Genomic DNA, 15,473 nt, shown 5'->3' with positions numbered 1-15,473 from the left:
CCTTTACCTCTTCAGTGTTCCATTCCCCTCCTTGGTTCTGCTCTGGTGACAGGTTTCCTGTCCTCCAAAGTTACTTTGGGGCAATTGGGGTCATTTGTAATGTATGTCTGCATATTTTGGAGGGCTCCCTGATAGAGTCGGCATAATCCTTTCAACTGGCATGGTCAGATCAGCTGGCATGATCTCTGTACCTTGAAAATCCCCTATCAATCAATGGTATTTATCGAGTTCTTACTGTGTACAGAGCACCGCACTAAACGTTTGTGAGAGTACAGTGCAACAAAGTTAGTAGGCATGTTTCATGCCTACAATGAGTTTTCAGTCTAGAGGGATCTGATCCGTAACTGGCATTACCATCCTTTTTGTCTCACAAGTCTGTAACCTTGGTGTTATCCTTGACTGCTTTCTGTCATTCAACACGTATATTCAATCTGTCATTAAATCCTGTAGGTGCCATCTTCACAGCAGAGCTAAATTCTGCCCTTTCCTCTTCATCTAAACTGCTACCACGTTAATACAATCACTCATCCTATCCTGCCTGGACTACTGCATCAGCCTCCTTGTTGATATCCCAGCCTCCTGTCTCTCCCCACTCCAGTCCATACTTCACTCTGCTGCCCTGATCATTTTTCCACCTAAAAGTTCAGGATATGTCTTCTCTCTCCTCAAAAACCTCCAGTGGTTGTCCATCCACCTCAGCATCAAACAAAAACTCCTCATCATTGCCTTTAAAGCACTACACCACCTTGTCCCATCTTACCTCACCTTGCTTCTCTCCTTCTACAACCCAGCTGCACACTTTGCTCCTTTAGTTCTAGCCTTCTGTCTGTGCCTCATTCTTGCCTCTCACACCACCGACCCCTAGCCCATGTCCTGTCTCTGGCCTGGAAAACCTTCCCCCTTCAAATCTGACTGACATTTACTTGCTCTCTCTTCAACGCCTTATTGAAGGCACATCTCCTGCAAGAAGCTTTCCCACACTAAGCCCCACCTTTTCTCATCTCTCACTCCCTCCTGGATCGCCTGGACTGGCTCCCTTTATTCTTTCCCACCTCCCAGCCCCTTGACACTTATATACATATCAGTAATTTATTCATTTTTAATTGATGTCTGTCTCCCCAGCTCTAGACAGTAAACATGTTGTGGGCTGGGAATGTGTCAGTTTATTGTTTCACCCAAGAGCTTAGTACAGTGTTCTGCACACATTAAGCACTCAATAAATATGATTGAATGAATGAATGATCACCTGGAGACAGGTAATAATGTTGGTATTTGTTAAGTGCTTACTATGTGCAAAGCACTGTTCTAAGTGCTGGGGAGATACAAGGTGATCACGTTGTCCATCATGGGGCTCACAGTCTTCATCCCCATTTGACAAATGAGGTAACTGAGGCCCAGAGAAGTTAAGTGACTTGTCCAAAGTCACACAGCTGACTAGTGGTGGAGCCGGGATTAGAACCCAAGACCTTTGACTCCCAAGCCTGGGCTCTTTCCACTGAGCCACGCTGCTTCTCTGCAGTGTGGGGTTTTCCACAGGTGGAGTTTTCTTGTCCCTCTGTGATTACTACTTTCAATCATCCCCCTACCTTCCCTTGTTTCCTTTTGTAACTGTCGTTTTGAGGCTCTTTCTGGAGAAGATGGGATCATCTCATACTTGCTGCAGTTCAACTGCCATTAATGGCAGTTGCCAGTAGCTGTTCTGATCCCATCACCTTGCCTTGTGCTTCATTCACTACTGTGCCATGAACCTGTCTGATTAGCCCTGTCTGTTCCTTCTCATAAACCACTCACCTATACAATTTGAATAATTTGATCATTTCCTTCCCCTCCAGCCTCAAATGTTATCCATCTTAACAGAACTATCTAGGGAGTAGGAAAGGGACCTAGGAGAGGATGAAAAGAGTTAGTTCAATCAGTAGAAGAGAGCTAGTTTGAGGCATAAGGGAGTTAGCTTAAGATGAGAAGGAACCTAATAGTTCCACAATGCTTTTCAGGACTGTGTTCTGTGACATGCCAGTGAAACATAATTGTTCGAGATGATTCCACTGAACCATGATTCATGGAATCATCCTACCAGGTCTCTGCAAACTTTATATTAGGAGGTCGCTGGACTTTGTGAGCAGGAGGGCTACACTGGGGAAGAGGGAGACGGAATTTTGTGTTGAAAGTCATGTAATGTAATCCAGATCCCAGGTCTACAATTGATAATTTGTAGAATTATCTTAAAATACAAATCCTATTAATTCCCAATTGCTTGAAAATTTCAGTAAAGATGACTAACTGACTCATCTTTCACTGGAGCAAGGGAAACTGTAAATTCTCCAGGGGTTAAGGACTGGATGGGGAGCAGGCAGTTGGAATTGCATCAGATGACTCAGGGAAAAGCAGCGGTGGGGACGGAGGCAGGGCCATGTAGGATAGTATTTCAACCCATTTGCCTCGAGATTGATAGGCTTGATAGAGTGCAAAGACAAAGTAGGAGGTCAACAACATGGATGTCACAACTCTGTGGCAGCACTGACCCAGCCGAAAGGGGGAAGGAGTTAGCTAGAATGGGAAAGGAACCTCACTGGGTGAGGAGAGGAAAAGATATGTGGAGAGAAAACTATGAAAGCCTGACATTAAGTTTTCATGAAGGCACATATCCTCCAAGAGGCCCTGCCTGAATAAGCCCTTCTTTCGTCTTCTCCACTCCCTTCTGTGTTACTTTTACTTTTACTGTGTTACTTCTGTGTTACAAGGTCAAGGGCCTTGACTTGCTTCTTTGTTTCATCACCCCCAGACCCACAGCAAGTATGGATATATCTATAATTTAACTTATTTGTATGAATGTCTGTCTCTCCCTCTAGACTATATGCTCACTGAAGCCAGGGATTGTGTCTACTCTATTGTTGTATTGTGCTCTTCCGAGCACTTGTTAACAGTGCTTTGCACTCAGTAAGCACTCCATAAATACAAGTGACTGACTGACTGACTTCATCATTAATGGTACTTACAGTATGTACTGTGTGCACAGCACTGTACATAGGCACTTGGGAAAGTATCATTCAAAAGAGTTGGTTGACATGTCCCCTGTCCTAACTGAACTAACTGTGGGGACAGGTAGTAGTGCAAATAAATCATTTATAATATAATAATGTTGGTATATAACTTAGAGATTGGTTATATATTAACTTAACAAGTACAATTATTATTATTACTTATGATTGTTTTGTCAGAGGCAATATGGCTTAGGGTCAACCATGACTAGATCTTTCGGGTCTGGTCATTATGCTTCAGGCTGGTAGTGTGACCTTGAATAAGTCACTTGATCTTTCTATCACACAGTTTCACTAAGGGGGGTTAAAATACCTGCTCTTACTAGCATGATCATGATCATGATGATGACTGATCATGAACCCTCACATGACTTAGCCATTGTGTTTGTTCTGATTTTCAGGTATATTTCATATCTTACACTGAGTTAGGCATAAAGTAAACAATAAATTATTCGATCACTGTCTTTCCACAGGGCTCAATTTCCCCTCCTTTTGAAAATGCACAAGTTGATCCTGGGGTCAGAGGTATTGAAGTGGCAATTTGGGCCAGAGCCAGGTTTGTGGCATTAAACTCATTTCTTCTGTGGGCTTCCTGAGGGTAAAGACTGTTAATAATAATAATAATAATAATAATGAGGGCATTTGTTAAGCACTTCCTCTATGCCAGGCACTGTACTAAGTACTGGATCTGTCTTCCTATGCTTGATTCTCCTTTGTGGGCTAGAGATGATTCAGAGATGTGATCTTCCAGTATTCATTACTCTTTCTTTACAGAGGAGTCTCATATGACATATGGTGAACAATGATAATAATAATAGCATTTGTTAAGCACTTCTTAAGTGCCAGGCACTGTCCTGAGTGCTGAGGTGGATACAAGAAAATCCGGTGGGCCACGGTCCTTGTCACACATGGGGCTCACAGTCTCAATCTTCATTTTATAGATGAGCAAATTGAGTCCCAGAGAGGTGAAGTGACCAAGATCTCACAGCAGACAAGTGGCAGAGCTGGGCTTAGAACACATGACCATCTGACTCACAGGTCCATACTCTATCCCCTAAGCCATCAATGATGACGATAATGATGATTATGAAGAGAAGGAGAAGGAGTAAGATGACAATGATTTTGATCATGGCGATTGGGGAGAATGGACTGACCCTCCCTACAGGAGGCTCACGTCTTGTGTCCCTACTCCCCAGGTCTGTCTCTCAATATACATCTAGCCACATGGCCCCAGAACAGCCCCATACTGGTGCTCCCCAGAGCATTCCTGTGGCAATCAATCAGTCAGTGGTATTTGAGTGCTTTCCACCTGTTAGACACTATACTAAGCAAATGGGAGAGTACAACAGCAAAAGACATGCTGGCTACCCTCAAGGAACTTAGCATTTAATGGGGAGATGTTATTTACAAGCCGTATAACCTAGAAGAAAAAGGGTAAGTCAGGAAGTAGTACAAACATAGCATGAAACAGTTGAACAAATAATTGAATGTACACATTAATATATGTATAGAATGCATATATAAATAAAAATATATGTACATGAGTGCTGAAGGTAACAGTGAAATACACAGGTTTGTTAAGAGTGGGTGTTGGGCTGACAAAATTGGGATGTTGGGAAATAAATGGAAAAAGCTTCCTGTAGGCAGTGAGAGTTTAGGAGGACTTTGAAGATGGGTAAGGTAAATTGGGATTGGGATTGGGGATTCCTCCAGATGATAGAGTCTTCTATTATAAATAACAGATGAATCTCAGTCTGGTTTCAAAGTCTTTGGGACTGAGAACTTTTGTGAAAGAATTTATTAGGCTGACAATGGTTCGCTCAGCATCACTTGTACACTCTCACATGTGTCAGTCCTATTCCTGCTGCATCAGTGAGTGCAGTGAGGGTGTAAGCTCACAGGGGTGTAATATACTGCAAACTGCACAGGATGATATTTGACCATAACATAGTGGTCAAAATGTACTGTAGCTACTTAACCCAGGAGGCAGCTACCTTGGTAGCCTCTGAGGTCTTCATCACCCCTCTAGCCAGTTATTTTTCATGATTCCTGATGAGCTTGTCCACCATGTGCAACATCCTGGGTGGTCTGCAGTCCCCCTGATGGCATAGATCCAACAGGCAATCCTTTCCTTCTGGCTGTTTCACCACTTCTACCCACCTCCCCTTGCCACCTCCTACCAAAATGAAAAGACAGGCAAGAATTTGGGAGAAGGAAGGGGAACACTTCTTCACACAGATCATAGTAGTTTAAGATGTGTTGCCAGAAACAGGGGAGTCTCTTGGGTGAGAGGGTCAGGGTGGGCATCCCCTTTTGGTCCTTGTTTTCATTCAATCACTCAATCACCTTGCCCCCATCATACCTCACCTCACTACTCTTCTACTAGAATCCAGCGTGACCACTTTGCTTCTGCATTGCCAATCTACTCATCATATCTCGATCATGTCTATCTCACCACTTACTTCTTGCCCATGTCCTGTCACTTGTCTGGAATACTCTCCCTCTTCATAGTCACCCATCCTGCTGCCAGCACACACTCTCCAGCTGCTGGAGGGAATCTGAGAGAAGACGGATGGCTGGGCCCCACAGGCTGGATCCTGTTCCCCAAGGAAGATCCAATCTTCTTCCTTCCATTTATCGCCACCTCTTGAGAGAGTTCTTTACACCTGCTGTCTCCTCTTCCTCTTTTCTAATTCTCTCCTCAATCCCCTCCAATCCTGGTTCTGCCCCCTTCACTGCACAGAAAGAGCCCTCTCCAAGATAACTAATGGCCTTCTTCTCACAAAATCTGACAGAATTTAATCCATCCTAATCCTTCTAGACCGCTCAGCTGTCTTTAACACTGTAGACCATCTCCTTCTTCTGGAAACTTTATCCAACCTTGGATTCACTGACACTGTCCTCTCTTGATTCTCTTCCTATCCCTCTGACCACTCCTTCTCAGTCTCTTTTGCTGGCTCCTCCTCTGCTTCCCACACTTTGACAGTAAGGGTTCCTCGAGGCTTAGTTATAGGTCCCCTTCTATTCTATTTCTAAACTCTCTCCCTTGGAGAACTCATTTGCTCCCATGGCTTCAATGACCATCTCTATGCAGTTGATTCCCCAATCTACAGCTCCAGCCTTTTCTTCTCCTTCTATCCAATCTCTCATTTTCTCCTGCTTTCAAAGGTGTATCCATTTAGATATCCCACTGATACCTCAAATTAAACATGTCTGAAACTAAACTCCTTATTTTCCCTCCAAATCTCTGCCCCCATCTCTTTCCTATATAACTGTAGACCACACCACTGCACTCCTTATTTTAGAAGCCTTGGTGTTGTCCTTGACTCATCTCTCTCATTCCACTCTAATATTCAATTTGTCACCAAATCCTGTCAGTTTAACCTTCACATCATTGCTAAAATCCACCCTTTCCTCTCCATCCAAACAGCTACCAAACTGATAAAAGCACTTATCCTATCTCACCTTGACTACTCCATTTGTCTCCTCACTGACCTCCCGGCCTCCTGTCTCTCCAAACTTCAATCCATGTATTCTTCATGGATCACCCTGCTTCCTAGATCATTTATCAACAAAACTGTTCAGTTCATGACTCTCCATTTTTCAAGAATCTTGAATGGCTGCCCATTCACCTCTGCATCAAACAGAATCTCCTTACAATTGACTTTTAAGCACTCAATCACCTTGCTTCAGCCTACCTCAACTCACTCATCTCCTACTACAGCCCAGCCCACACATTCCTCTCCTCTAGTGCCAGCTTATTCACTGTGCCCCTATCTCATATATCTCTCCATCTATGTCCTCCGCCTAGCCTGGAACTCCCTCCCCCTCCATATATGTCAGACCACCACTCTATCCCCCTTCAAAGCATTACAAAGGTCACATATTCCAATCCAATTAAGTCCTCTATTTCCCTGGTCGCTCTCCCTTCTGTGTCATCTATGTACTTGAATCTGTGACCTTTGGATTTTTAATAATCACCTACTACCAACCCCGCAACACTTATGAATATATCTTTGAATTTTATAATATGTTACTTATTCATATTAGTGTCTGTGTCTCCCTCTAGATTGTAAGTTTGTTTTAGGCAGAGAATGTATCTGTTAACTTCCAACTCTCGATGATCAGGTCTCCGCTCTCAACTCCACCCTCTCTACTCATCTCAACTCTTTCACCCCCCTTTCCCTCCGCTGCTCTCGCTCCACTAACCCACAGCCCTGGATCACCTCCACTGTTGGCCTCCTACGCTCCTGTGCTCGAGCTGCTGAGCGCTGCTGGCAAAAGCCCAAGCACCAAACCGACCTCATACATTAAAAATTTATCCTTTCCTGCCTTAACTCTGCCCTCTCCTCCGCCAGGCAAAACTTCTTCTCCTCCCCCATCGACACCCATGCCCGTCACCCCCGACAAATGTTCTGGACCTTTAACTCTCTCCTTAGGCCCCCTGTTCCTTCCCCTCCCCCATCCCTCACCCCCAATGATCTGGCCACCTACTTCATCACAAAAATCAACACAATCAGGTCTGAGCTCCCAAAATCACCCTTCCCTCTCTCCTCCCACCCCCACCAACCCTCTCCCCTACTTTCCCATCTTTCCCAGCAGTATCCTCAGAGGAGATCTCCTCCCTTCTCGCAAGTGCCACCCCCTCCACCTGCGCCTGGGACCCCATTCCTGCTCACCTTATAAAAACCATCGCCCCTGCCCACCTACCTTCCTTAACTTCTATTTTTAACCACTCAATCTCCAATGGCTCCTTCCCCTCTGCCTTCAAACATGCCCACCTCTCCCCCATCCTAAAAAACCCACTCTCGACCTCACTTCCCCTTCCAGTTATCGCCCTATCTCCCTACTACCCTTCCTTTCCAAAATCCTAGAACAATCTACAATTGCTGCTTAAAATTCCTTAACTCCCATACTCTCCTGGACCCCCTCCAATCTGGCTTTCGTCCCCTCCACTCTACCGAGACTGCAATCTCTAAGGTCACCCATTACCTCCTTCTTGCCAAATCCAATGGCTCCTACTCCATTCTAAACCTCCTTGACCTCTCTGCTGCCTTTGACATTGTCGACCATCCCCTCCTCCTCCACACCTTACCACACCTTGGCTTCACGGATTCTGTCCTCTCCTGGTTCTCCTCTTATCTCTCTGGCCGGTCATTCTCGGTCTCCTTCGCAGGCGTCTCCTCCCCCTTCCATCCTTTAACTGTTGGATTTTCTCAAGGGTCAGTTCTTGGCCCTCTTCTGTTCTCCATTTACACTCACTCCCTTGGCGAACTCATTCGCTCTCACGACTTTGACTACCATCTCTACGCAGATGACATGCAGATCTACATCTCTGCCCCTGTCCTCTCCCCCTCCCTTCAGGCTCGCATCTCTTCCTGCCTCCAGGATGTCTCCACCTGGATGTCGGCCCGCCACCTACAACTCAACATGAGCAAGACTAAGCTCCTCATCTTCCCTCCTAAACCCGGTCCTCTCCCAGACTTCCCTTTCGCCATGGATGGTACGACCATCCTTCCCGTCTCTCAGGCCTGCAATCTCGGTGTCATCTTTGACTCGTCTCTCTCATTCACCCCACACATCCTATCCGTTCCAAGACCTGCCGGTCTCACCTTTACAATATCGCCAAGATCCGCCCTTTCCTCTCCACCCAAATGGCTACCTTACTGCTACAGGCTCTTGTTATATCCCGGCTAGACTACTGTGTCAGCCTTCTCTCTGATCTCCCTTCCTCCTCTCTTGCCCCGCTCCAGTCTATTCTTCATCCGCTGCCCGGCTCATCTTCCTGCAGAAACGATCTGGGCATGTCACTCCCCTTTTTAAACACCTCCAGTGGTTGCCTATCAACCTCCACTCAAAACAAAAACTCCTCATTCTAGGCTTCAAGGCTCTCCATCACCTTGCCCCTTCCTACCTCTCCTCCCTTCTTTCTACCGCCCACCCCGCACGTTCTGCTCCTCTGCCGCCCACCTGCTCACTGTCCCTCGGTCTCGCCTATCCCGCCGTCGACCCCTGGGCCACGTCCTCCCGCGGTCCTGGAACGCCCTCCCTCCTCACCTCAGACAATCTAATTCTTTTCCCCTCTTCAAATCCCTATTTAAAACTCACCTGCTCCAAGAGGCCTTCCCAGACTGAGCTCCCCCCTTTGTCCCTCTGCTCCCTATACACCCCCTTCACCTCTCCACAGCTATACCCTCTTCTCCCCCCTTTTCCCCCTCCTCCTCCCCCTCTCCCTTCCCACCCCTTCAGCACTGTACTCGTCCACTCGACTGTATATATCTTTATCACCCTATTTATTTTGTTTATTTTGTTTAATGAGATGTATATCACCCTGATTCTATTTATTTGCCAATGTTTATATGAGATGTTCTTCCCCTTGACTCTATTTATTGCCATTGTTCTTGTCTGCCTATCTTCCCCGATTAGACTGTAAGCCCATCAAACGGCAGGGACTGTCTCTATCTGTTGCCGATATTATTGAGTGCTTACCATGTGCAGAGCACTGCACATTCCAAGCGCTTAGTACAGTGCTCTGCACATAGTAAGCGCTCAATAAATACTATTGAATAAATATAATTATTATATTGTCCTCTTCCCAAATGCTTAGTACAGTGCTCTGCACACAGTAAGAACTCAATAAATACAATTGATTCATTCATTCATTGAGCATTTACTGTATGCAGAGCACTGTACAAAGCACTTGGGAAAGAACAACATAAAGGAGCTTATAGACACCTTTCTTGCCCATAATGAGCAGGAGAGACACACATTTATACAAATAAATGAATTATGGATATGTACATAAGGGCTGTGGTGATAAGGAAGGGGTGAATAAATGGTGTAAATCGAAGTGTTATGGGAGTTCACCTATAAACAAGAGGTGACAAGTAGCTCAGTTAAAGTTTTAAGAGAAACAAGAAAGTATAGAGTGCTTTTCAGTAGTTTGCACCAGCTTCTTTAATCCACCCCTTCCATTGATCAGTCAAGGTATGGTATTTAGTGAGAGCTTGTACTAAGCACTTGGAAAAACACATCAGAGGAAGACACAATTTCCCTGTCTGCAAGGGGCTTACAGTATAATGGGGGAGACAGACAGAAAGTATTTACAAATACTGAGATTAGGAGGGAATGTAAGGATACAACTGGGAGTAGAATGAATGCACTAGTTGAATCAATACCTAATGTACATTTGCAAATGTGTCTATTCTTAGATGGTGAAAATGGATATAAAAACATAAATGCTGAAGTTGGCTGTTGAGCCAATAGGGGTTGGATTGTTAATAATGAATTAAAGAAGGTGTCTTGGAAGAGATGGGATTTGAGAATGGCTCTGAAGGCTGTGAGAATTGTGGTCTGGTGGATTTGAGTTGTGAGAGAGGTCCAGACCAGGGAAACAGCATGAGGAAGGAGATGGAGTCAGGAGAATCTAGAACAGTGAGAAATTGATGTGGAAGAGGTAAAAAGGGAGATCTGAGGATAAGTGAGGGAAGACCTCTGTTCTGTAGCTGGTAGGAGTCTTTTTCATGGGGCACCCCAGTCTGGTTCTGTCCTCCCTAAGGAAAAGCCCCTCAGCACCAGCTTCTTCATTGCTCCCTTCACCTCTTGGTTTCTCAGGGTGTAGACGATGGGTTGAGGGTTGGCATGACCATGGTGTAGAAGAAGGAGACAAATTTGCCTTGGTCCTGGGAGTAGTTGCCACCAGGGTGGAGGTGCATAAAGATTATGGTCCCATCGAAAATGCTCACGACCAAGAGGTGAGAGGAGAAGGTGCTGAAGGCCTTTCTCCAACCCTCGGAGGAGCCAACCCTCAGCACGGACTGGGCAATGAAACCGTAGGAAACCAGGATGAAGGCTGGAGGGACGATGTTTTCAAGTATACTAAGGGTGAAGATGACAAGTTCATTGATGGTAGCTTCCATTCAGGAGGGCTGGGGCCTCATAGATGAAGTGGTCCAGGTGGCGGTGGCCAAACTGAGGCAGACACATTATGAGCTTGGTGTGAACCAGTGAGTTGGCCACCCCACAAAGCTCAGATACAGCTGCCAGCTGCCGGAAGAGGCTGTGGTGCATGAGCATTGCATAGCACAGGGGCTGGCAGATGGCTGCATAGAGGTCCAGAGCCATCAAAGCCAGGAGAATGCACTCTGTGGAGTCTAGGGCCAGGGAGACATAAAGCTGGACCACACAGCCCCCAAAGGTGATGGTTTCTATAGGCCCCCACAGGTTCACTAGAGTCTGAGGGGCCAGGCTGGTGGAGAAGCAGAGGTCCAGGAAGGAAAGGTGGCAGAGAAAGAAGTGCAAGGGCATGTGGAGACAAGGATCTAGATGGGAGACCACCATGATGGCCATATTGCCCAACAGACTCAGGAGGTAGAAAAAGAGTACACATGTAAAGAGCAGAGCTTCAAGGTGGGGTTGGTCTGAAAAACCCAAGAGGATGAATCCCTCAAAGGAATTTTCACTGGTCTCCACCATCACCCTGGGATCCTACTCCCCTACAGAAAGAGCAGGAATATAGAGTGTGCACTTTGCGGGAGGCGTTTGGGGGATGTTTTGGGACATCTGAAGTGTCACTCTCAAGAATGACGTCACTAATATCTGCCTCTTCCTCTTCAACCAAACTGCTACCATATTAATGCATTTATCCTATCCTGCCTTTATTATTGTATCTGCCTCCTTGCTGATCTCCCTGCTTCCTATGTCTCCCCACCCCAGTACTTACTCCATTCTGCTGCCCGAATCATTTTCCTTGAAATACATTCAGACCATGTTTCCCCACTCCTCAAAGAACCCCAATGGGTGCCCATCCACTTATGCACCAACCAAAAACTCTTCCCCTTTTGCTTTGAGGTACTCAATCACCCTACAACCCAGCCCACACACTTGGCTCCTCTAAAGCTAACCTTCTCATTATACCTCAAGCTCATCTACCTTTCTGCCAAGCTTTGACCTGGACGGCCCTCCCTCTTCATATCAGGCAGATAATTGCTCCCCCCACTTGAAAGCCTTATTGAAGGCACATCTGTTCCAAGAAGGCTTCCCTGACTAAGTCCTCCTTTCCTCTTATCCCATTCCCTTCTCCATCATCCTGACTTGTTCCCTTCACTCTCCCCACAGCACTTATGTAAATATCTGTAATTTATTTATTAATTTGTTTGTGTATAATAATGCCTGTCTACCTCTCTAGACTAGTGATCTTCTTGTGGGCAAGGAATGTGTTTGTTGTTGTACTGTACTCTCCCAAGCACTTAGTACCGTGCTTTACACACAGTAAGCAGTCAGTAAATGCAATTGAATGAACAAGTGAATGAGTACAGTCTGTGACGACTATCTGTTGCCTCTCACCTCAAATAAGGGCTCAGACCTGTGACCCCTGAAATGTCTGAAAAGCCCTCCAACTCAACTTCATCAAACCATGTCCCTCTACTTCTTCACAGCTTTCATCAAAAGCCACCTCCTCTAGGAGGCATTTGTCGATTACCTCCCCCCATCTTCCCCATCAGGTCCCACTAGCAACCCAATTAATGGGATGCATAGTGAGGGACCTAATGAAAAGAGCATGGGAGTGGGAGTGAGGAAACCCCAGGTTCTGATCCTGACTCTATTACTAGCTTGCTAGGAGAATTGGGGCAAGCCCCCTAACTTATCTGTGTCCCTGTTTTTTAACCTGCATTATAGGGGATATGCTGTTTATTCTTCCTTCCTCTCAGATAGCTAGACTTTTGGGAAACATGTACTATGCCTGATCTGATAATCTTGTATCTACCAGATCTTACTAGGTGCATTATCACTCAGTAAACACTTGATAAATATCAGGTCTTCCAATTCTGTTGAACTCTCTGAGCTTTCAGCATAGTGCTTTTGCCTAAATAATTGTATATGCTTACACATTAAGATTGCATAACTATTAATAATTAAACTCATCATCATGAAGTTTGCCTTAAGACTGCAAAATTGTTAATAACTGAGTTATGATAGTGTAAAGGAAATTATAAAAATGTATGTGTGAAATATTCACTCCTCTATCACCAATCTACTTACTCTCTGTACCTCATTCTAGTCTACCTCACCATTGACCCTTTACGCATATCCTCCCTCTGGCCTGGGATTCCTTCCTCCTTCATATCCAACAGACTGACATTCTCCCCACCTTCAAAGCACTATTAAAATCACTTCTTCTTCAAGAAGCCTTTCCCTTCTAATTTCTCATTTCCCCTATTCATTCAATAGTATTTATTGAGCGCTTACTATGTGCAGACCACTGTACTAAGCGCTTGGGATGAACAAGTCGGCAACAGATAGAGACAGTCCCTGCCGTTTGACGGGCTTACAGTCTAATCGGGGGAGACGGACAGACAAGAACAATGGCACTAAACAGCGTCAAGGGGAAGAACATCTCGTAAAAACAATGGCAACTAAATAGAATCAAGGCGATGTACAATTCATTAACAAAATAAATAGGGTAATGAAAATATATACAGTTGAGCGGACGAGTACAGTGCTGTGGGGATGGGAAGGGAGAGGTGGAGGAGCAGAGGGAACAGGGGAAAATGAGGCTTTAGCTGCGGAGAGGTAAAGGGGGGATGGCAGAGGGAGTAGAGGGGGAAGAGGAGCTCAGTCTGGGAAGGCCTCTTGGAGGAGGTGATTTTTAAGTAAGGTTTTGAAGAGGGAAAGAGAATCAGTTTGGCGGAGGTGAAGAGGGAGGGCGTTCCAGGACCGCGGGAGGACGTGACCCAGGGGTCGACGGCGGGATAGGCGAGAGCGAGGGACGGCGAGGAGGTGGGCGGCAGAGGAGCGGAGCGTGCGGGGTGGGCGGTAGAAAGAGAGAAGGGAGGAGAGGTAGGAAGGGGCAAGGTGATGGAGAGCCTTGAAGCCTAGAGTGAGGAGTTTTTGTTTGGAGCGGAGGTCGATAGGCAACCACTGGAGTTGTTTAAGAAGGGGAGTGACATGCCCAGATCGTTTCTGCAGGAAGATGAGCCGGGCAGCGGAGTGAAGAATAGACCGGAGCGGGGCGAGAGAGGAGGAAGGGAGGTCAGAGAGAAGGCTGACACAGTAGTCTAGCCGGGATATAACGAGAGCCCGTAATAGTAAGGTAGCCGTTTGGGTGGAGAGGAAAGGGCGGATCTTGGCGATATTGTAGAGGTGAAACCGGCAGGTCTTGGTAACGGATAGGATGTGTGGGGTGAACGAGAGGGACGAGTCAAGGATGACACCGAGATTGCGGGCCTGCGGGACGGGAAGGATGGTCGTGCCATCCACAGTGATGGAGAAGTCTGGGAGCGGACCGGGCTTGGGAGGGAAGATGAGGAGCTCAGTCTTGCTCATGTTGAGTTATTCATTCTCCCTTTTGTCTCACTTATGCATTTGCATCTGTGCCCTTTAAGCACATGATATTCATCTCCGTCTTCAGCCCCTTAGCACTTATTGCACATACCTCTAGACTGTAAGGTCCTCATGGGCAGGGAATGTGGAAATGTGTCTGACAATTCTATTAAATTGTTCCCTTCCAAGTCCTAACTGCAGTGGGTTTTACAGGGTAAGCACAATGATTGATTGATTAATGGATTGGAAGTGGTGAAAATTCAACTAAGTTGGATTAAAGGAAAATGCACTCTACACAAAAGCAGGAATGGAAACGGAACACCTTCCTTAATAATAATAATGTTGGTATTTGTTAAGCGCTTACTATGTGCCAAGCACTGTTCTAAGCGCTGGGGTAGACATAGGGGAATCAGGTTGTCCCACGTGGGGCTCACAGTCTTAATCCCCATTTTACAGATGAGGGAACTGAGGCACAGAGAAGTTAAGTGACTTGCCCACAGTCACACAGCTGACAAGTGGCAGAGCCGGGATTCGAACTCATGAGCCCTGACTCCAAAGCCCGTGCTCTTTCCACTGAGCCATGCTGCTTCTCCAACCAACCAAGAATTTAGACAGAGCCTCCTGCCCCCCTTAGAAGCAAAGAGAGGACATCGTCATCCAAGGGTGGGGGCAAAGTAAAGGCAATGGTGATTATTAAGTTTAAATTATTACTGGAATTTATCAAGTGCTTATCATGTGCCAGGCACAGTACTAAGCACTGGAATAGATAGTAGACTGTTAGGTTGGACGTAGTTCATGTCCAACATAGGTCTTACAATCAATCCCCATTTTACAGGTGAGGTAACTGAGGCACAGAGAAGTTCAGTCATTTGCCCAAGGTCACACAAGCTTGTTGCCCATCCTTCTCCACATCAAGCAAAATCTTCTTGGCTGTAAGGCAGCAGCTGGTCATTTATGGCATTCAATCAGCTCTCTCCCTCTCTACCTGTTCATTCTCCTTTCCCACTACAATCCCACCCACAGACCTCACTCCCCTAATACCACCCTGTTTATTGTGCTTCGATCTTATCTCTCTTATGGTCAACATTTTGCTTTCTTTTTCCCTGGTGCCTG

General features: G+C 45.9%; 1 protein-coding gene across 1 annotated transcript; it reads right to left on the bottom strand.

Moving 5' to 3' along the window:
* Window positions 1–10,559: 10,559 nt before the first annotated feature.
* Window positions 10,560–11,513, bottom strand: LOC100084250 (olfactory receptor 2G3-like). The gene is given in 3 exon segments (XM_007660537.2): window positions 10,560–10,663; window positions 10,666–10,958; window positions 10,960–11,513. Coding segments are annotated over 3 exon segments (951 nt in total).
* Between the last annotated feature and the right edge of the window lie 3,960 nt (window positions 11,514–15,473).

The sequence above is a fragment of the Ornithorhynchus anatinus genome, chromosome 12 (assembly GCF_004115215.2).
Source record: "Ornithorhynchus anatinus isolate Pmale09 chromosome 12, mOrnAna1.pri.v4, whole genome shotgun sequence".
NCBI lineage: Eukaryota > Metazoa > Chordata > Mammalia > Monotremata > Ornithorhynchidae > Ornithorhynchus > Ornithorhynchus anatinus.
Note: the sequence above shows the minus strand (reverse complement) of the source record. Positions and strands in the feature narration are given on the sequence as shown.